We start from the raw sequence: 23,624 nt of genomic DNA on the forward strand, positions 1-23,624 counted from the left end.
TGCTCTATAAATGTATAAAAATTCCAACTAAATCAATAGTATCAATTATTTTGTTTAATTATGATCCTAAATAGCTCAATTAAATCCAAAGAGCTAGTTTCGGTTCTTTTAAGGATCATAAGGTGACATAACTAGCTTAATCCATAAAGTACCAATATTTTCTTACTAGATCGCTATGCCAAGATTTTTGTAATACCCTTATTTTAGTGTATTTTAATTGAAGGGTTATTTTAATTAATTTAAAATTTTGGTTCTCTTATTTTAAATTTACCGGATCTCTTGTTGGTTTATTTTTATAATTTTTAATTTGTGAAAATTATTTTGATTTGCTTTCTTAATATTAATTATTTTTTTGCATTTAAATTGCTCTTTAATTTAAATTAATTTGTTGTGGGATTTAAAATTATTGTGTTGTTGGATTTTTATTATTATGTATTTTAGCTACGTTTAAATTATTTTTACTTAACTCGCCATTTTGAAATCTTTTCGTTGGATCAATTTGTGACCCAAGATGTGAGGATTCGACTTCATTTCTTTCCTTCACTTTTTCTTTTTTCTTTTTTCTTCTTCTCTTCTTTTTCTTTTTCCTTCATTTCTTTTTTCTGTTCTCTCTCTTTCTTCCCACGCGCGACACCCTCCCTCTCTCCCGTCCGTTTGTTTCGTCCACCCATAGCGCCGCCGTGCACCGCCCATTCCCGTCAGTGCCCCTCCCAACCTCTTCCCCACCGGCCAGAGACCTCACCCCTCTGTTTTCAACTCCTCTCGCGCCGCCGTCAGTCCCCACGTGCAACTCTAAGTCACGACACCTGCTGAGCTAGTGCTCCGCCGTCATGGCACCATTGGCCACCACCTTTTTACCACATCACCGGCGACCCCCCAGCTACCTAAACCACCCATCCTCAGCCCCGTTCCGCCATTGGTGAAGCCCATCCATCCCCATTTCCGATTTGAACTTTTTGGACTTTAACCGCCACTCATGCCGCTACCCACGGCCAACCACCACCACCATTAGTTTTATCAACATCCCTAAGTCTTTCTCTTGTAATCTTAAGTCTTTGTTTATCTCCGTTCAAAATCTAGCATTTTGAGACCCAAGACCTTTGTCCATTTTTCACTGTTACATTGCTGTGTTGCCACTTCTAATACTTCTGTGATCCTTCAAAAATTATATTATAGCACTGTAAGCATTTTTGCAAAGAAATTTTGAGATTTAAATGTATTTTTGCACTAACTCATATTTACTGTAAACTGGTTGGTTGTGCTGGATGAGTCCGAAGAGTAAGAGGTTCAGTTGGGTTGGAGGATGGAGTTGTTTGTGTGACTGGACTATGTTGGGATTTGTTGGTTGTTGGATATTTGTATTGTGTCATGTACATTGCATATTTGCACGCATGTTCATGTTTGTAAATGAAAACTGAGTTTTTGCATAATTGCATACATGTTCATGTGTATATTTGAAAACTAGGTTTTAATGGGACAAATGGTTTTTGGGAGCGTGTGTATCACGACCCCAAGCCGAGATGGGGCATTATCTCGGTGGAGTTCCTTTGGTCACTCGGGAGTGGAATATACTGAGTGACGTTCCCTGGATTGTCGCTAGGCGACAGCGGGATCGGATGGGATGGTAATGGTCTCGTGCTGACTCCGTTGCCCCTCTGCTGGCGGGGGTTAGAGGATGTTTGGCCATGAACCCGCTGGGAACGGAATTGGGCATCGCTCATTACGAAGTCACTCGCATGGTCGTTACCCGTGGTGTGACGAAGGGAGTTAGGGTGTGCGGATGATCCCTAAGGGAGATCATGGTGCATATGGTTAAAGTGGATATTGGACCATTTTCTAGAAAAATGGCAGTTTTTGATGGATGTGAACCATTTTTTGAGAAAATGGTGGATTATTGTTTTGGGTCATTCTCTGGGAAAATGGCAGGAAAATATTTTTATGGATATGTTTTGGGCCAAATGGAATTTTGGCGTGCGTTGGAAAATATTCATCTTTAGGGAAAATGACATTTTGGGTCTAATGCATGTTTCATCATATGCATGCATAATTGTTGGTTGCATTAATGCATTTTTTATCTCGTGATTTTTTTTTTGGTTTATTACTTACCTGGGGTACCGTTTTATGGTATCGCAGATTTTGATGCAGATGATGCTGAGGTTGAGCTTGAGGATTCGGCTTCGCCAAAAGAGTGATATGAGATCACTCGTTTATGTATTTGGACTTTGTATTATATTTTTTGGGATAATTGTATAACTCTTTTTTAAACGTTTTACATATGTAAATTTGTATAAACAATTATGGTACTTAGTTGACTTACCTAAATTATCTGCTACTTTGTTTTTGTATATTGTTGTATGTACACACACTTGACACTTATCGTTGGAATGCGTGACTGTGTTGTTATCATCCGGACGTTTCGATTCCCGAATTTCCGTACGTGGGGGTTGGGGGCCACGATTTTCAAGTGATTCCTTGACTTATATATTCTTTTGGTGTATTTCAAAATTAAACTTGCCCAGAAAATAATGTTCACAAAAACAAAACTAGAGTAAATGATTAGGTCGTATATATAGCTTGAATGCCGTACGTAGTACTCCAGGTAACCATTCAAGCTAGCTAGCTGGGTTAAATGCCGCCAGTTAAGAACTTTTTGGTCTCCTAGAATCAGGATTTATCAAATGCAAAGCAAGAATATAGGAAAAGTAAGGGAAGAGATCACCAAGGCCAAAAGATTTATTTTTTTATTTAAAAAGTAAAACTAACTGAAAAGGTTGCTGAAGCAAAGAAGAATATTGCATTACTTGGCCTTGCCTCTCATCAATTTGCTTTTATCCCAGTTTTGTAATTGACGTTAGAATCTTAAATTTCTTAATGGTCATGTACGTGAGTAAACCTAGGAGATTTACGATGGAATATTGTACGTAGCATATATATATATATATAGAGAGAGAGAGAGAGAGAGAGAGAGAGAGTAGAGCAACAAGAACGATAGGGTTCACCTCTTTCGATCGCAAAGGAACACCCAAAAGCAGATTTTCAGATTAACGTTAAAAGCTCCTCATCAACATGGCGGCCAACATCTACCGGCCTGGTATGCCCTCTCTCTCTCTCTCTCTCTCTCTCTCTCTCTCTCTCTCTCTCTCTCTGATCTCTCTTACAAAAGAAGATCACCCAAGCAGATTTTTGATGGCCGGGGTTTTTTTTTAAGTTCTATTTTGTAATTTTTGAGTATCTTTTGCCGTAGGTACGTGCAGGGTTGTGCATGCATATATGTCGAGTATATTTTTTAATAAGTATAGCTGACGGCCAGAAGCTGAAAGAATATAATTATTAACATGCTAAAAGACTTGTAAGATATTAATATGCGGTTCGTGATTATCAAATAAGATTATTATTTCCAATAATTACTTTCCTTCTCTAATCAAAGTTCACAAGTTCTTTTGAAATTGTGGGTGTGAAATAAAAACTTGGATCGGAGATCAGTAAAGAGGAGCTAGCTAAAGGGATTCAAATTAAAGATCATGATATGCTAATATATTCTTTAGCATTTTGAAACTTGTTGGGCTAAACTGATATGCTAAGGCGTTTGCACCATGCACATACTACTTATATGACATAATTTGATTTAGAAGATAAATTTTAAAATATGAATCTTACAAATCAAATTTTATTATTTAAGTCATGCTGTGGATGAATGGTGTGCTTTATACACTGGCTTATTGTAAAACATGTTAAATGCACTATGATGATATTATCTAAATATTTCTACCATCAACAGAAGTCATGAAAAGATTAATTACCAGAGATATGCCACCAGCTCACTACACATTTAAGATTGAATCATTCTCAAAAATCATAAAGATATTTCCAGGGGACAAAGAGCCAAAGTATGACTCAGAGGTTTTCGAAAGTGGTGGCTATAAATGGTATGCATATATAAATCCCTTAATTTGTTCTTGCGAACATATAGTACCATTGATATTGCTTTCCTGTCAGGTTTTAATGACCTTTGGTTCTGATCTAAATCTTTAATTAGGAAATTATCTTTCTACCCAAGTGGAAGAAAAGAATTCGACGGCGACGAAAATATTTCGCTCTACTTGGTGATTGAAGATACAGATTCATTACCTCTTGGTTGGGAGGTTAATGCAATGTTCAACTTGTTTGTGTTGGATCAGATTGGGGGCGAGTACTTGACCATCCAAGGTTGCTCATGTTTGTCTGATATGAGAAATATTAATTTTCATTTTATCATTTCCAATCATGATATTAATGTGACAGATTTTAGGTGACTAGCCATGTAAATGGAAGACATATATATATATATCATGTATTTATAATAAACTATGTGCAATTTAGGAATCCTTTTGCCCTTAGTGTTTTTTTCTTGTTCTTTCAATTAATTTTTGTTAATATAATTAAACTTTTTTCCTCTATATAGATGATAATGGGAAAATAAGGCGTTTTCATGCAATGAAAACTGAATGGGGATTTGCCCAATTTCTCCCCCTCACTATGTTTGGTGATGCCTTAAATGGATACCTTCTCAATGACTCCTGCGTATTTGGTGCTGAGGTTTTTGTCATCAAATGTACTGGTAAGGGGGAGTGTATGTCCATTTTGAGTTCTCCAATCACAGGTTACTGCCGTTGGGACATTGGAAGGTTTTCAGCAGTATATGTGGAATCTTTGTCAAAAGAGTTCAGAGTTGGGGAACGTAAATGGTATGTGTCATTCTAGCTGATATATTTTTGCATGTATTAACTGTTCCCTAATTTTTTTTTACCTCTATTTCCATTGGTGAACACAGGGAGTTGAAGCTATATCCGAGAGCAGTTTCAACTGACGATGGTGAAAGCTATATCAAGTTGTTTTTATCATTGTCTGATTGGGAAACTCCTCCCCCAAAAGGAAAATTGTATGCTGAATATACTCTACGTGTAAGGGACCGAAGGGTGGATGGAGAACATGTGGAAGTAACAGGTGAGCTCCCATTTGGTATCTTGTTATATAAATATCAAAAGGTACTCTCGGTACAATAGAATATAGATTGTGATTAGCAAAACTCTAGATGATATTCTAATGGTTGAAAGTAGTACTACTTCCATTGAGGAAAAATGATGTACGTTTTGGTTATTCATTGAATGCTCTTTAATTTGCAGATTGTAATTGGTTTTCTACCTCAACAAGGGGATATGATTACCCAAAGTTCCTGTCGCTACGTATGCTCAAGGATTCATCGAGGAGCCTTCTAGCAAATGACCTCTTGGTGGTTGAAGCACATATTGATATAATATCTGTGGTCAAGAAATTTTAAAGAAAAAAAATGAAGTAGGCTACAGCCAGCTTTAATGGTTGAACTTGTAATAATACATGGAAAAACTACTCTGCACACGTATATCAGGGGCTTTAGTCACATTCAAGTCGTAACTTCTAGCCTCGGGCTTGTATTAATTATTTTATGCTTGCATTTGGCTTGAAATTCATTATAAAAGATGTATTTAGGACTGTTCATCCGGGCCAAGTTTTTTTCCCTACCGAGTATTGCATTATAAAACTGGGTGAAGCCGGGCTAGGGTTTCGGGCTTCAAACCAGGTACTGGCATTTTTAAAATACAGCCCACAAGTATTTAAACAAAATCGTTTTTATTAGCAAAACGATGCCGTTTTGATACTCTTGTTAGGTTACCCTACGTCTCAGACTCTCAGATCTCTCTCTCTCTCTCTCTCTCTCTCTCGCCAAAACCCTAGTCTCCTCTATCGGTTGAAGTTCTGCTCCGTCGCGTCGTCTTCTTCATCACATCGCACTATCTTCTTCATCACGTCGCTTTGTTGGCTTCATCACTGTCCGTCGTCTTCATCCTAATGTGCAGATCTAAGTTGTTTTCTCCGTCTCTATGTCTCTCTGCCTCTATCTCTGTCTCCCTCTCTCTCTCTCTCTCTGTCTGTCTCTGTCTCTCTCTCTGTGTGTGTTGACACTTGGAGTTTTTAACATCTTCATCCTTGTCAGCTCAGTTTTTAACGTTCGAATGTGTTGTTTCACGTTCGAAGACAAAAATATTTGTTTGGCAAATGGTCGTTCGAACATCTTTGAAGTCGTTTGAACGAGATCATCGATGAAGATCGATGGCTGAGTCGACTCAGGACCGAACATGGAAACCAACGATTCATCACGAATCGTTGTTTTAAGCAAAAAAATTAATATAGAGTGAAGCCTAGAGTTTACTCTATCATTTGTATGACCAAATGTCATGTGTGGTGGTCATAAAATACCAAAAAGTGGTCAGATTGGATTCAAAATTTGACCCTCATTTCAACTCATTTTATCCAATTTTCAAGCACATAGAGACATTGTGTGATGGGCCATACCTCTTAGATGGTAGCAAACGGTCGATATACGGCAGAGTTGGTGGTGAGTTGTGGCGTACAACAGAGAAGGGGCTTCGTACGACGGTTTTTATGAATGTGAATCCTTCGACATTTGAACTGGGTATTTTGTATCGAGCAGTCACATTCGAATGCATGTTCTCCATTTCAAACGAGATATCTGTTTTAATTTACTTGTTTGAACAGAAATTTGGACATTCGAACAGAGGCTTTTGTTGTTCGAACTCTGTACGATCCTGTTCAAACACGTGGATTCGTGAAACTTCTAGAATAAAATATGACGATTCATTTGTGTCGATGATCCCGGTCCATTTGAACAGGCCTATATGCAGTTCAAATGACTATATAAGTACATTATATAATATAATACTTAACTATGTACTACATTACCATAAACATATATATATTAGTATACTATATATGTAGTATAATATTTAACTATATATTATACTAATATATACTACTAGTATAATATACTAAACTACTATATACTATATACTACAATACTACTATGTTACTATATACTATACTATATACTGCTATATAGTATACTATATATTATACTATGTAACTATGTACTATGTAACTATATACTGATATAGTATACTATATACTCTACTATGTAACTATGTACTATGTAACTATATACTATACTATATAGTATAGGATATGGTATATTGTTATTTTATTCTTGATAAACTAATTGACTTCATGTTCTACTTATCAATTATAAGATGTCAGCTTATATGTTACTATATAGTATACACTACAAGAAATATGGTCTTTTGCCATGAATATTTTTTCCAAGATATACACTCGTGAAAAATAATTACCTAATGACACAAAAACTGTTTGTGGCAAAAAAATGACCTTTTACCATGAGGTATCGTCGACAACTACAACTTTGTGGGATAAAAAATTTTTTGCGGTGAGAAAACGATCTTTTGCAGCAACCTTTTGCCATTGCAATAGTATTGCCAAAAATAATGGTTTGGTCGTGGGTAATTGGTTTTTGTGACGGGGTTTTTAGCTTTTTGGGGTAACTTTATCTCGCCGCAAATAAACTTACCTGAATTGTTTTCCCTATTCTAGGTGATTTGTTGTTGCGGCAAGAAAACGCTCTTTTGCGGTGGTAGCAACCCGCCGAAAAAAGCTTTCAGGAATAAAACACTTCGTTTTCCCCTTATTCATTTCTTCCCCCATTCCCTACCTGTGATACTCACCTCTCCCCCCAACCCCCTCGCCCCACCACAACCTCACCTCTATCTCCCCCCTGCTGCGACCTCACCCATCACCCAGAGCCAGTCCCCCTCGCCCCCCGCGCAACCTTCCCCAACCATGCACCTCAGCAGGCCGTAGTCCACACGGTAAGCCTCTCTCTCTCTCTCTGTTCTCCCTTCGTCTTCTCTCTCTTTTCTCCCATCATTTTCTCTGTCTCTGAGTTGACTTCTATGTAATTTGATAGTGGAAATGGAAAATAGAAAATGTGAATTTGTGTAATTTGTGATGATATGATTGTGTAAAATTTGTGTAATTTTGTGATGATATGGTTGTGTAAAATCTGTGTAATTTTGTGTTGATGAGTTTGTGTAAAATATGTGTAACTAAAATAGGATGGATGTTGCAGTTGATGAGTTTGTGTAAAATCTGTGTAGGATCACCTCTTGAGTTTGCTTGAGAGACATGGAAGTTATGAATTGGAAGGCTGATAATGGTAATAGTAGTAGGGGGTGATGTTGTAGAAGTGAGTATGTAATTAAGATAGAGAGGGCTGATAATGCTAAAAGTTTTATTTCCCACATATTTCGGTGTGTGTAGTGAGTTGGGATGGTCCCATATATGTGTGATAAATGTGCGACTTACTTAAGGTAACACTGTTAGATTTGTAACATGTCATGTTATATAGACAAAGAGTCAAATTAATGTTTATTAATTACATGGTTGTTTACATGTGTGATCATGACCAATCACAAGGGAAGCTTGTAATTAATTAATTATTATATTTTATGGTACTCTGCCTGCAAGGCTAAATGCCCCTAATATAGAAACCACCCCCAACATGATATTCTTCTCATTCAAGATCAGTTCAATGAGGCCGGGACTGTGTGTGTGTGTGTTTTTAAGATATGTAGAATATATATATATATATATATATATATATATATATGCTAATATCATAATTAATGCAGCAAACAAGAAATGATATGAAGTGAACTAGTTGGCTTGATCATGAAGATGCCTCTGTCACTGACAAAAGCCCCATGATGTCAATTTCATAAAGCTACAAATTAAGTCATGCCCCATGCCTACACATGAATCCAAAACACTGCTCATGGAAACAATACTTTCATCTATCTAGTCATGTTTACTCGTAAACATCTGGTTGCTTTGTTTATAGCTTTATATTTGTCTGTTAAGTCATGGCAAGTTGAATATCCAGCTAGCCTATTGATGAAACAACTTTATGGGGCTGAGACTTAGATCGATCTCTTCTAACTTTCTACTCGAATTTGATCATCCAATTAATTCAAGAAAGACATAATATTAAATGTCCAGGTGTAACTTACACGGTCTAGCTACAAGCGGCCTAATTAGCTTGCACATTTGGAACAACATAAAATGTTACAAATTAAGTCCACTAATTAATGTGTATATATGTTGGATCATTCAATTCGAATAGAGAATTGCTTGAAAATATCTCTCTCCTATTTTATATGCAGGTATCAAATGCAAATAAAATAAATGGAAACATAGGTAGCAGCTAGCTATATATTAAATTGCAGTAGACGATTAAGAAAGGAGACTACATAAATATTCCACCCTTAATAGAATAGGGGTGGTACTTTTCTTTTTCTAAGAATAGGGGTAGTGCTTTGGTTTTTATTAGTCCTTTATTTAAAGAATATTTGGATAAATAATAAGTAGGAAAAGAACTTAATGAAATGAAGATATTTTTTATGTGATGACACATGCATCAGAGTAGGTTCTTAAAATCATGTTTTCTATTTTAGTATAATACTTAACATAGACAGCCAGAGAAGTTGCTCTTGTCACACTTGAAAATGACTAGTTCAACAATATTAATGTGGTATTTGATGGCTTCCCTGTGAAATGTGGTATTTGTTCTACTTGAAGAGATTATGATGCTAGCCATTAACGCTAGACAACATCTAATAGATTAGATGTTGTCCTTAATATTCATCAAAAAAAGATTATATGTTTTCAATTGAAAGTGATAATAGAGTCTTTTGCACTTCCAACCTAGCCTAGACCTGTTGGTTTTATAGGAGGATTGTTATGGCATCGTGACATTGAAAATTTCCAAGATGACCCTATCAACAAGTTATACATGAGACCTTCTAATCAAATGCTTTAGAAGAAGTTGTATTACAATCCACAGGGGTACCCTATATGTTTAATGAGATTGGCTAGTCACATTGACCACAAACGAGATATCAAGTCTTGTAATAGACAACTATGTTGACTTTTCTGCACATCTCTATACTTTCTTGGAAGCTCTCCTTGACCAACTATACATGATTGAGATTTGGATCCATTAGAGTGCCAACTTGGTTTGAATCATAATAAACCTGTATATTCCAATGCCAACGTGTATACTTCTTTTGAGTGAGGCTAGTCCCACTAGCAGCCTGAGCCATCTCTATGCCAATAGAATATCTAAGCTTCTCTATGTCTTCATTACAAAATTAGATTTACATAAAATGCTTTAATTCTTCAGTTCTCTTAGTATCTTTGTCTTCTGGAATGATATTATCAACATTTACTACCAATGTGAGAATAGAATGTAGCCAGTGAATGGAAGTCTGAATGATTTGTTTGACCTCGTGATATACCAAATTCTAGTGCTATCTCTTCAAATTTCCCAAACCACGTTCTAGGCAACGGCATCAAACCATAATTTAAATCTTTAATTCACCTTACCTAACTCCTTCCCATCCAAACCACACCTAGGTCTTGCATTAGAACTGTCCAGCTTCATTAATGAGCACCTATATTTTTATGTTGCCCTTAATATTCATCATTCACTGTGTCCTTTATGGAACTACCAACAAATACTGGTGTGGCAGTGTACTTTCAAATCCCACAGTTTGTCCAACAACATCAACTTCCAATGCAGATTAAACAACATGTGCTAGCTTCTAGGTGTCCTCCTCATCTCATGCTGTTTTCTAAAGCATGAGACGAGTACATTCTGAAATTCTGAATTATAAACTATGAGCAATACTTGACATTTGATAGAAATAAGGTATTGCGGATGTCTGGGGATAGTAGGAAGGGCATTTATCCAACTTAGATTTATGTTAGAAGACCAGTAGGAGGTGGCTTGCCCTCGATCCATTCCAAAGTAAGGGGTGAGTGTCTTGATACCACTTCCTAATTCTTATAAACTCCATTTCAATGCCAAGTGGCCCACTTTATTATTTTGATGGCTTATAAAAGTAGTTCGTCATCAACCATTGTATTCAGTAGTCGAGTGAGTTGGATAGTGAAAGTACATGTGAAAATGAGGCATGCAAGCTGGAGTGTGGTAGATGACAAGGAGAAGCACGAGCTCATCAATCGTGTTAGGGTAGGGGTTAGAAATATATTCATGAATCTTGTAATTTATGAAGTGGTAAGATATGATTTTTAGAGTGACAACAACTATGTGATATGATACAATGCTTTTCAGGCAGACTTTGTGTTGGATTGGACAAAAGAGAACCATCATGAAGATGTGGTAAATGCACTCGCTAATAAGTACAATACATACAACTATGAACTATATAAGCACTACCTAAAATATGCATCACATGAGGAGATACTAGCTGGTTGGAAAGGGTTGGCGGAGCCACATGTTTGGGAGTGGCTATGTGAAAGGTGGGCCAGTGGCACATTCAAGGTACTTATGAATTGTGTTGATGGCATTCTGGGAATTATGAGTAATGTTTTTTTTTTTGCAAAGTTATTGCAGCTAGTATTCTGAATATTTTGCTTTTTTCAGTTCCGTACAATAAGTGCAAGTGCATGACATTATTTATTTCAAATTATTTTAGGAGCAGTCTCGTAGAAACACTAATAATAGGAAAAAAAAAGGTGAAACATACAGGTCGGAGGAAATTCTTTGTTAGACTTTTGGAAAAGAAGGTAAGACATGCGGCTTGCAATATAGGTTATTTGTTTTGATTAAAGTGGAGTTTGAGCATAACCAATCTTGATATTTTTGATTGAAGAGTGATGAGGCACCGAATATGATTGCATTTTACAAAAAAACACATCGGTCAAGGGAAAAGGGTAAATTCATCAATGCAGCATCTGAACACAATTGTGTGAGTTAGCTGATCCAAAGATGATTTTCAATCATTTAATCCATCATTAATCATGATTGACATGATTGCTAAATGATATTTTCGTTTGTGAAATTTCAGAATCTTATGGTAGAGAGGTTGAATGAGAAAGACTCAGAAGAGAATGTTGATGAAGTTGCTACCTTTGTTTTCAAAGAGGTCCTTGGAACGACTATGCACAAGGGCTGGGTCACTCAGTCATTCCTGAGCCCTCCCCTTCATTGCAAAAGAACAAGGCATTTATATGTATGACCGAGGAGAATGAAAGGAACAAGAAATGTGCAGACATTTACAAGACTCAATTAGAGTCGCTTTTGGGTGATGTGGCTGCTTTGCGAAAACAGTTTTCTGAGCATGACAAATAATTGAACATGATATCATCATAGTTGGAGTCAAGTAGGGAGTCTCAACAAGAGATCAAGGAGATGCTTAGCATCTCTTGTTGGTGGCAAGTTTTTTGGAGTGTTGGAGATTTTTGTATTTTGTGTTCCCCCTATGGACATGGCAGTGTGTTAAATGCCAACGTTCTGATGGGTAGTGTGGGCCGGTTTGGGGTATTTTGATAGAGAGGGTGGCAGGTGGTTATATCAGTATATTTTGTGTTGGGAATATATAACGCACTATCTTCATGTTAGTACCTACAAAGGTTGTGTGATGGTATGCATCAGGTAATGGTTAAAAAAGAGTCAATGAGTATCTTCAAGGACAATGATGGCTTATAGGGCTCTTCACCTGAGTCTTCTGAGATTGTCTTATAATCTATTTTTGCTGGGGTACATTTTAAGCATTAAGGTAGCTGCATTCACAAGGGTTCTAGCATACTCCAGTTCTGTAAAATGGCAACCACCAACAGAATACACCAAATATTACTGGATAAGAGCAAAAGATCCAGTGATGGTTTATGTTACTTTCAGATAACTATTGTTTATTACTTAAGTTCATATCTCATGATGTTATATGGAAGGTGTAATAAAAAAGATAGTCTGTTTATAATAGTTCGAGCTTTGTTATTGACTACTGCATATGGAGAATAATTACCTTGGATTAATAAAAGTCACTGATGTAAAGAGAAGATATTAGTCATTTTTTGTTAAAAACACTTGGCTGGTTGCATTTTTATAAGTTTGTTCTTAATATGAAAATTTTACATCTTTATATCTTTTCGAGTAGAACCAAAAGGCATTTGAAACGATGCTTGAATTAAAACGTCATGAATACTTAAGTAATTATTTCTTTCAATTTTAAAGGAGGATTGTGCTCAATTCCCAATTGGTATGCTTACTAATGGTGCTTTTATGGAATATGTCCAGATGATTAATGTACTGCTTGGGTTAGGATTGGTTCCAAAGCTTATATATTGAAGCTGTCATACATATTCATTGTGGTACAATAGGCTTTATGTGATAAAGTATTACTGGAGTGATGGTTGGACATATGGGAAAGTTGCTCATAGGATACTGCATTGGCTAAACATGTTGTAATGCCCCAATGGAAGGCCCAAACCACATGGCCTATACTCCAAAATGACTAGTCATTGATACAATTGGAGCCCCATTGGAACATTATAAAGAGCAAGAACTTCTCCTTCCCAAGCAATGTGAGATCCCATACACCACATACCCTTATCCATATCATATGGGGGTATCACAATCTACCCCTCTTAAATTCCCGACGTCCTCGTCGGGCCTGTCCATTCTAGGTGGCACGGCTCAAGTCCCACATTTCTGGTTGGGATAGGCTCTGATACCATTTGTAACGCCCCAATGGAAGTCCCAAACCACATGGCCTATACTCTAAAAAGACTAGTCAATGATACAGTTGGAGCCCCATTGGACCCTTATAAAGAGCAAAAACTTCTCATTCCCAAGCAATGTGAGCATGATTAAGTTGAGGAGGGGATGTTAAGAGAAGGAATTCTGATGTCCTTCAGATTTAATGTCTCTTAGATTTAATTTTATCTTGGGTTAAGACTCGTTAAGTTATCAGTTTAGTTGGTTATGATTACCGGGAGATTGTGGACTCCTTAGTTTATTTTTTTGTTCGGTTGCAATATTGGTTTTATGGAGTTTTCAAGGTGTTTATTTGGAAGACTTGAGTTTGAGTTTTGATAATAAAGTTTTGATGGAGATTTATTTTAGTTGTGTCGGAATTTGTGTTTATAAGTCACAAGTAGTAATTCTCCAAGCCACCCGGGTTTGGGGCGTTACATTTGGTATCAGAGACAGGTTTGAGATTCTGCAGACTATAGTATGTAAGATTTCAGAGTATAGATAGTGTTTAAGAAATCATTTTCAGATTTATTATGATAGTGAAGCGAACAATAGGGTTGAATATTGTAGATGTGGGAAGTCTTAGAATTTGCAAGCTTTAAGAATGGTTTTGAGGCGTGGTATTTCACAAGTTTATGAACTAAGTTCATGTTGATTAAGGTTTAGTTTAATTTTGGGGTATGCTTAAATAGTTAGATGGGGTAAGGTATTAGATTTTGGGAGATTGACTATTACTACCGTTGTGCGTACTTCTTTTCTCTCTTTTATAGGTATTCTTACATTTTTCAAGTATAATATATATGTTTTGTTTTACGAATTCTACTAAATATTTATGTTCATATAAACTCTATTTTTGAAATGATTATTAAAGATCCTAGTTATTTTGTCAGGATGCCACCCCGTCGTCGTGAACGAAGCATTTCAGACCTGAATGCAAACGAGAACGAAAGGGAAGCAAACCCGAGTGCTTCCGACGTGCTACGAGCAGCTGCACATCAATTAATTGATGACCTTGTGCAGAATCCCCCGGGTCGCCAGAGTAACTATAATGAAGGGGGTTGTACTGTAGAGCAATTCAATCGAATGCACCCCCCTTTATTTGATGGGAGAGGCGATCTAACTTTGACGGGGGATTGGATTCAGGACATTGAGGAGATTTTGCGAGTCCTAACCTGTACAGATGAATAGAAGGTAGCGTTTGCCACTTTCAAGCTTACTGGGGAGGCGAAGAGGTGGTGGATCTCTGAAAGAACTATCAGAGAAGCATAGGGGACATAGATAGTTAGTTGGCTGCACTTCAAACAGATCTTTCTTGAGCGCTTCTTCCCTAGCTCGTTCCGTGAGGACAAGGCTATGGAATTTGCCACCTTGGTACGAGGAACAATGACGGTACATCAGTATGCAGCTAAGTTTATTGAGTTATCCCGCTTTGCTACTTATCTGATTCCCGACGAGGAAAAGAAGGTGTACAAATTTGAGCAAGGACTGAATGAGAAACTCTATGAGCGTGTGGTGGGTTTTCAGATTCGAAACTTCTCAGAAATGGTGAATAAGGCCACAGGTTTTGAGAGAACCCTCCAAAGAAGCACTACATTGCATGAACAAAAGAAAAGGACTACTCCTACTGGGTACCATTCTGGCATGGACCAGGGACCGTGGAAAAAGAGGAATGAGGGTAGTAGCTCGGGAAAAAGGCCGGTTTAGGGTAATCAACAGCCATATCAGTGTAGGACATGTAATCAAGTGCACTCTGGAGAGTGCAGAAAAGGGGCAGGATTGTGTTTTCGTTGCGGCAAATCAGGACACTACATCAGGGATTGCCCAGTGCAATTGGGTAGCAACAAGGCGACCATACTGCCACCTCAGAGATATGAAGTTCCAGCACGGGGTAGCAACCAACGTCCTACTGCACCTGCACGAGTTTTTGCACTGACACCTGGAGAGGTTGAGGGTAGGAATGACGTGATCATTGGTATGACTCCTTTGTTTTGCTTTAAAGATCTTATTTTTATTTTTTTACCTCCATTGTTTGGTTTTGGTTAAGGCTTTGTATATTTTTGGTTCATGGTTAAGGTTGATTGTGATCACAGGTACTTTTTCTTTGTTTTCTAATAACGCTATTGTGTTATTTGACTCGGGAACGACACATTCTTTTGTTTCCACGGCTTACTCTAGATTTTGCACTTTAGAAACTGAAAGGTTGAAGCACAAGTTAGTGGTCGCAACCCCAACAGGAAATTCGGTAGTTTGTAGTGAGATTCTCCCGGGTTGCCCTCTATCTATAGAGGGAAGACTGATGCCAGCAGATTTAATAGTGTTCAACATGATTGGGTTTGATGTGATTTTGGGTATGGATTGGTTGGCTTCCTACCATGCCAGTATTGATTGTTCTAAAAAGGAGGTGGTTTTCAGACCTCCACAAGAAAGTGAATTTCGGTTCACAGGGTCGAAAGTGAGGTTGGTTCCAACCATCATTTCTGCCATTCAGGTTGGAAAATTGTTGTGTGATGGTTGTCAGGGATTCTTAGCCTGTGTGGTAGAAGCACCAAAAGAGGAGTTGATGTTGGAACATATACCTATTGTGAGAGATTATCCAGAGGTCTTTCCAGAAGATTTATCTGGACTTCCACCCGAGCGGGAGGTAGAGTTTGCTATTGAACTGGTCCCAGGCACGACACCTCTTTCGAAAGCACCTTACCGAATGGCGCCGTCTGAATTAGTGGAACTCAAGGAACAACTGCAAGATTTGTTGGATAAGGGTTTCTTCAGGCCCAGTGTATCACCTTGGGGAGCTCCAGTTCTCTTTGTGAAGAAGAAGGATGGATCGATGAGAATGTGTATCGATTACAGGGAACTTAATCGGGTGACCATAAAGAATAAGTACCCACTACCCCGTATAGAAGATTTGTTTGATCAGCTTCAGGGTGCTCAGGTATTTTCAAAGATTGATCTTCGATCGGGTTACCATCAATTGAAGATCAGGGCAGAAGACGTGGCTAAGACGGCGTTCAGGACCCGATATGGCCATTATGAGTTTTTGGTCATGCCGTTTGGTCTGACTAACGCCCCAGCAGTATTCATGGACTTGATGAGCAGGGTATTCCATGAGTTTTTGGATAAGTTTGTGGTTGTCTTTATTGATGACATACTGATATACTCAAAGCGAAACCGAGCATGAAGAACATTTGAAGTTGGTACTTGGTACTCTCAGAGACAGACAGTTGTTTGCTAAGTTGAAGAAGTGTGAATTTTGGCTTGATTCAATCACGTTTCTGGGTCATGTAGTTTCAAAAGATGGCATTTCAGTGGACCCAGAAAAGGTGGAAGCAGTGGTTAATTGGTCGGCACTGTTTTGGGTAAGCAATTTCCTTCACCCTCAGCTTCCCCGATTCCTTCTCCCCCTCTTTCTTTTCGGTTTCTTCTGTTTTCCCCCGTATCCTTCTCTTTGCTGTAACCCACTCCCCTTCTTGTGTCCCTCTCTTCGTTTCGTGGAGTTTGTTGGTGAGTCCGAAGTCATGCCTAGTTTTTCCCCATTTTTTTTATTTTCCCTCACATTCTGTTTTTCTCTTAAATCCGACGCTCTTTCTCTCTTACTCTATTTTTCTGCGTTTTGTTTGGAGTTGCAGTGGATAATCTCAGTGAGTGACGCCGAGCCTTGTTAAGCGAAGTGCTACGTTGTTGGGTGGAAAATAAATTTTTGATGGGTTGCCGAGAGCTTCTTCAGTGGTCCGTGATTTTGGTGGTTTTTTATTCGGTGCGCCTTGTGGTTGCTGTAGTGCAGTGAGTTCAAAGTTCTACTCGGTTTCACATAAACATTGAGTCTTCACCGTAAGTTTTTCACTTCGTTGAGTATTTTATAAATTTTGGTTTGTTGGTTTGGTATTTTAGAAATAATCAGACGGGAATTTGTTGGGTGCCGTTTAACATCTAGAAGTGATGGAATTTTTTTTCTGTTGTGAATGGTGAGAAACGTGCGATGTGTAGTGTCGTTTTGTTTAAATTGTTGGCGATTGCTTGGGGTTATGAGCTACTGAAATAAGTGTGATTTATTGATGAGTTGAGTTGACATTGGTTTTGATGGTTGTATTGGACAATATTAAGATTAGTATATGGTTCGTTGGGTTGAAATGCGGGCTGTCCAGATTACTATTTGGCCGTATTAGTGAGTTATTTTTGGGCTATATTATGAGTTTTAATTATTAGATGGACGTTATGTCAATTGTTGTTTGATACTCAGTGTATATATATTTTTTTCTATCGATAGGTGACGAGATTCTTAGAGGTCGAGTTCAAGACATAGATAACACGCTACAGGAGTTAGGTAAGCGGGGTTCCTATGCTAGGTTTTACACAAGTTAATAAGACTGAGGTTGACTTTATGAAAACTTGCATATTTTTGTGATGAGATGAGAACTTGGAAAAAACAAAGATCAACCTCGGTCGCTTATTTGCATTATTCATGAAATCTGGATGAAAAAGAAAAAATACTTTCTGACATGCATTGTGTAGATATGAGCTAATTTTTGTCATATGGTTTCTGAAATCTGAAAAATGAGTGATATTGAGAATCTGAAAAATGGTGCAATTATTTAGAAAGATGTTCTGACTTTTGTTTCAGTGTGTAAACTGTCTGATTCTGTTTTGGTACTCTATATTATTTTGGTATAACATCTGAAAACCTTTGGCATGGTGTACTGGTTTTTGTATCCGACTCTGTCTCTGCTTTGCTCTGCTCTGCTCTGTTTGGGTTGGTACCAACTTCTCTGTCTCTGAGTGCACCCACTTTGGAAACAAAGTGGTTTTATTGTGGTCTTTCCTGTGTGCACACTCGGGGCTCCGAGAAGAATAAAGGAAAGATTCACCTCTGTCTCTGCCTGGTTTGGCCACCGGAGTTAGCACAACCCTACCACGGGAGTGAAACATGGTCTCTGCTCTGTGTGATGCTCTGTTTTGATGTGATAATGATACTCAGTTTATGTTATGTCAAAGTATTACGGGTTTTACTTGTCTTAAAACCATCACTTTGTTATTTTTGAAAAATACGTTTTTTTTGAAAAATACGTTTTTTTTTGTTCTGCAAGATAACTCTGTAAAATATTTTGTTCTGCATATTGCACTTGGTAAATGCTCATGTTTGCACGCTAGCATATGTCTCTTGCTTACTGAGTTGTTGATAACTCACTCCCCTATCTTCATAATATTTTTAGATGATGTGGATAGTCCAACTGAGGATCGAGTTTAGTTTGGTGAGCATGATTAAGCCAAGGAGGGGATGTTAAGAGAAGGAATTCTGATGTCCTTCAGATTTAATGTCTCTTAGATTTAATTTTATCTTGGGTTAGTAAGACTCTTTAAGTTATCAATTTGGTTGGTTATGACTACCGGGAGATTGTGGACTCCTTAGTTTATTTTTTTGTTCGGTTGCAATATTGGTTTTATGGAGTTTTCAAGGTGTTTATTTGGAAGACTTGAGTTTGAGTTTTGATAATAAAGTTTTGATGGAGATTTATTTTAGTTGTGTTGGAATTTGTGTTTATAAGTCACAAGCAGTAATTCTCCAAGCCACCCGGGTTTGGGGCGTTACACATGTGGTCTGATCCCCAACAAATGGTGTTAGTATTTCTTGTAATAGTTTTTTGTTACTTGGGAACTTACCGTATAGTCTGAATTGATCTGTTGTAAATGAGCAAAGAGTTTTAGGGAGATTTATGTCAGCAAATTTGTTTTGAATAGTGTTCACTATTGATTTGTTGTGGACTTTTGAGATATAAAACCAAATAATGAAGTTGGAAATGGGCTAGAGCTAGAACCGACGCCTGATAATAGTTGTTTCTTGGTAATGGTTTTGAGTTAAATATGTTCTGATCATTTGGCCTTTACACAAGTTAAAATCCTTTGTCTCATATGGTTCATACTGACATATATATGGCATCTACCTTGTAATGTACTTTATGATATACTAATAATCAGGAGGTGAAAAACAGGATGTGCATTTTTGTCTGTATTTCTAGGGAAAATATGTATTGGCTCAATGGTTTATTCTTTCCTGAGTTCTTGGATAAATGATCTATTGCAGCTTTATCCATATGGCTTGCTGGAGGATTTTACCATATACATGATTGAGTTTGAAATATTGTAAATCCACAGTTAGTATTAAGAGAGATATATGTCAGGATTTCTTTACTATGATCTTTGTGAATTGATTTGTTGTATTGGACAAGGCTACTGCTGTTGAGGCAAATGTTTGTGCTATCTTTTGAGGTCCTTATCAGCCATCTGAAATGTGTGGATGTAGAGGCTATTGTAGGAATTGTTCATCTGGGCAGATCAGGTTAAGATGCCTAATACAGTTCATGTGAATGAAGCTATCAGGAGATCATGCCATTTGGAGCCAAGTTGTATGAGTATATGTAGAACAAACATTGTTATATGGGTTATAAAATAGTATGCATAATCATGCTGACGGCCCTCTTGGCCTTCCCAATCAGTAAACATTAATGTATTGCCATTCTCTTCAATGAACAGTGGAACATGCGAGATTGATGCACGTAAATATTGATATATAAATGATGTTATATGGCTGTGAGTGTATTTTGTAGTATGTTTGCCATAAATCTCACCTAGGTATCAAACAGCTCTTTATGAAAAGCTAGCAAACAAATTGCCCAGAAATGTCCCAAATAAAAAATATTGTCTACGGTACCACTACCACCTTTGTGGGCAGAAGTTGTTTTTACCCAGAAACTAGCATTTGTGGTAACAAAATATAAATCAGTTTCATTTTAAACAATTTGCCACAAGATTCTTCCATGTAAAATAACTATTTCCTACGAGCATGGATTTCTGGGAATAAAATCGGTTTCCTGAGGTAAAACTGTTGCCTACAAGTAGAATGCATGGAAAAAAGTATTTTCCACGACTGATATGTTTGTGGGGAAAAAGGAAACCAGTTTCATGTGAAGAATATTTTCCACAAAAATTGTGCATGGCAATTGAGCATTTTCCACAAAAATCTCGGCAGGAAGAAGATCAGCCAACATGATTAAGAAATGTTTTGACAACAGTTTTCTCACCAATGTTATTGGTGGATAATACTAATTCCCACCAAAGTTTGTTGTGGAAATTTTCCTATTACCACGAGCTGTAAAGAAATTCAATTGGCTTTTGCTGCGAGTGGTGGAAGGCTGTTGCCGTGGAACGTGCCATGGAGAATTCCATTTATTTCCCACGAGTTAGAGTTTTTGTGGGATATACCACTTTTTGCGGCGACTTATACCCCACGAGACTCCCACGAAGAAAATTCGAGGGAAAAGCGTTTTTCCCACAAAAAAGTGGCTTCTTCCCACCAATTTCATTATTGGGGAAACACTGTATTTCTTGTAGATATACTACCATTAAACAAATATATACTATAATATATACTACAATACTACTATGTAACTATAGACTATACTATATATTGCTATATATACACTATACTATGTAACTATGTACTATGTAACTATGTACTATACTATATAGTATAGTATATATTATATAGTTATTTTATTCTTAAACTAATTGTTAAACTAATTGACGTGTTCTATTATATATAATGTATATATTATATATATTCTTAAACTAATTGTTAAACAATATTATATATTATATTGTTAAACTAATTGACGTGTTCTATTTATAAACTATAGGATGTCAGCTTATATTAACTATAAGAGAGCCATATAGAAAATCTCAAAATTGTGTGGTCGTAGTCAAAGGAAGCCATGGGGAGGAAAACATTTATTTCTACGACGTTGTCGAAAATATCATTGGGTTAAAGTACGTGGGTGGGACATATTGTGATACCCTGTATTTTAATGTATTTTTTTTGTGAAGATTATTTTAATTAACTTAAATATTGGTTCTCTTATTTTAAATTTATCGGATTTCTCGTTGGATTTATTTTATAATTCTTAAGTTGTGAAATTTACTTTGATGTGCTTTCTTGATATTAATTAGTGTTTACATTTAAATTTGCTCTTTGCTTTAATGAATAAATTTATTGTTGGACTTTAATTATTTTATTTTATTAATTTATAGTTGCAGTGTTTTATTTGGCTCTTATTTATTTTTTATTTATTGTGTTTTTTTTTTATTTCTTTTGTTGGACTCTTATATTTTCGGACTGGGCCTTTTTGTGTGTTTTATTTTTTTTTTCTTCTCTTTTAGGCCTAGCCCTTTTGGTCCCCAGCCCAACCCGTGACAACCCAGCCCAGTAATTTCTTCCCCCCTCCCCACCAAACGGTGTTGTTTGGTCCAACCCTTAGGGCTTCTTCATCTATTTCCTTCTCCAGCGCCGTTGCTTCTCCTCCCTTCCATTTCAGATTTCATTTTCCCCTTCTTCAACCCATGCGACTGTTGCTTCTCCTCTTCTCCTTCATTCTAAGTCATTCTTTTTCTCCTCTGTTTTTCATTCAGTTGTCGTCTACAGTGTTTCTTCTTCCTCTCCATCTCAATTTCAGATCTTCCCCTCTACGAGTCAGCAAACGCCACCACTCATTCCTCCATCTTCGGCTGATAATGTTTCCATTTCAATCGCTTTAATTTTTGGTTTCCCTTTTTGTTGTAAAACCGTGCAAATCTCTTCCTCTTTAGTATATATTTTTCATCTGTTTTTCTCTCCATTTGCAGGTCTGTCCGAGAGCCTCCATTGTGGTGCTTTCTCTTAACTCTTCCTTACTAATTTCGTGGCTCATGCTTGTGATTTATTCTCATTGCTTTCCCTTTTTGTTTGGTCCTTCGCTGTGCTGTTGTGTCTTTTTTTTTTTTTTTTGCCGTGCCCTGTTTTGCCATAAAAGCCGTGAGCTTCACTCATATCTTGGTGATTTTGGTGCTTGCCGTGAGTGCGTGTTCTGCTACTGCTTGTTGCCTCTCGGTTTCCCTTGGGTAAGTCTTTGCCGTTGCTCATCTCCTGATTTTCTTGTCTTGTGGAAGTTTTCTTAAGAAGGAAATATACATATGTTTGTGTATCTCTATTACTCTTGTAACACCCCGTATTTTAGTGTATTTTTATTGAAGGATTATTTTTATTAATTCAAAAATTTATTCTCTTGTTTTAAAATTGTTGGATTTTTAGTTGGTTTATTTTTATGATTTTTAATTTTGTGAAAATTAATTTGAGATGTTTTCTTATTATTTATTATTGTGATGCATTTAAATTGTTCTTCTTTCAAATTAATTGATTGTTAGATTTAAATATTTTATTTTCATTTTATCATTACGTTTAAATTATTTTAATTGAGATGCTGTTTTGAAATCATTTTCGTTGGATCATTTTTGTGACCCAAGATGTGGGGATTGGACATCATTTCTTTCCCTCCATTTTTCTTTTTCCCTTTTTTTTTTTCTTTTCTTTTCTCTTTCTTTTCTCTCCCTTGCTCTCCCGCGTGCTGCGACCAGCTCCCTCTCTCCCCCGTGCGTTGCTTCTTCCTCACCCAACCCACCGCCGTTTCGCAGCCGTGCGCGACACCGCCCCTCCCATCAGCTTCCCCACTGGCCGGCGACCACCTCCCTCTGTTTCCAGCTCCTCCATCGCTGCTGATAGCCCTCACACCCAACACCAAGCCGTGACACCTCTTGTACTCGCACCACCACCGGCCACCATCTCTTCACTGCTTCCTCCTCGACCTCCTAGCAACCCAATGGACCCAAACCCAGCTCCGATCCGTCACCGGTGAAGCCTATTTATCTCCATCTCCGATTTCGACATTTTTGGCCTAAAACCACCATTTGCGCCGCCACTCACGGCAAACCACCACCACCACTAGCTTCACCGACCTCTCTAGGCCCTACCCTATCAATTTCGGGTCTTAGTTTGTCCCATTCAAAAGTGGGTATTTGAGACCCACGGCCATAGTGTATTTTACACTGTTTCGTTGCTGAGCCACCACCTTTTGCACTACCGTGATCATTCGGAAATTATTATATAGCACTGTAAGTATTTTTCCAAAGAACTATCGTGATTTAAATATATTTTTGTACTAACCCATATTATTGTGATCTAGTTGGACATGCCGGACTGAGTCTGAGGAGTTCGGGGATCGGATGGATTGTGGATGGAGTTGTGTGTTTGGTTGGTATT

General features: G+C 37.4%; 2 protein-coding genes across 8 annotated transcripts in view; both read left to right on the top strand.

Moving 5' to 3' along the window:
- Positions 1 to 2,948: 2,948 nt before the first annotated feature.
- LOC121234448 (MATH domain and coiled-coil domain-containing protein At2g05420-like) overlaps positions 2,949 to 23,624 on the top strand; it is a 40,242-nt gene continuing 19,566 nt past the window's right edge. The window contains exon 1 of the mRNA XM_041130388.1: positions 2,949 to 3,091. Within this exon, the coding sequence (XP_040986322.1) occupies positions 3,067 to 3,091 (25 nt within the window). The 5' untranslated portion in view covers positions 2,949 to 3,066. The remainder of the gene's footprint in view (positions 3,092 to 23,624) is intronic.
- Positions 7,652 to 20,085, top strand: LOC121234450. 7 transcript variants are annotated; one of them, XR_005934401.1, is made up of 4 exons: positions 7,653 to 10,978; positions 11,085 to 11,290; positions 11,817 to 12,632; positions 19,777 to 20,085. XR_005934401.1 is itself a non-coding variant. In XM_041130390.1 (3 exons), the coding sequence occupies exons 1-3, from the start codon at positions 10,835 to 10,837 to the stop codon at positions 11,985 to 11,987; spliced, it is 525 nt and encodes a 174-aa protein (XP_040986324.1). In that variant the 5' UTR covers positions 7,652 to 10,834; the 3' UTR covers positions 11,988 to 12,826. The 7 variants fall into 7 exon arrangements, 1 of the variants encoding a protein (XP_040986324.1); XR_005934399.1 differs by having other exon boundaries at positions 7,653 to 10,760; positions 10,876 to 11,290; XR_005934400.1 differs by having other exon boundaries at positions 7,653 to 10,760; positions 10,879 to 11,290.

This window comes from Juglans microcarpa x Juglans regia, chromosome 6D (genome assembly GCF_004785595.1).
Source record: "Juglans microcarpa x Juglans regia isolate MS1-56 chromosome 6D, Jm3101_v1.0, whole genome shotgun sequence".
In the NCBI taxonomy this organism is placed as follows: Eukaryota; Viridiplantae; Streptophyta; class Magnoliopsida; order Fagales; family Juglandaceae; genus Juglans; species Juglans microcarpa x Juglans regia.

Coding starts and splice junctions, on each gene's coding strand:
- LOC121234450 (XM_041130390.1), top strand. CDS start 10,835: ATGGCTTATAAAAGTAGTTCGTCATCAACCATTGTATTCAGTAGTCGA. Junction 10,979..11,080: donor AGCTCATCAATCGTGTTAGG/GTAGGGGTTAGA, acceptor AATGCTTTTCAG/GCAGACTTTGTGTTGGATTG. Junction 11,291..11,816: donor GGGCCAGTGGCACATTCAAG/GTACTTATGAAT, acceptor GTGAAATTTCAG/AATCTTATGGTAGAGAGGTT.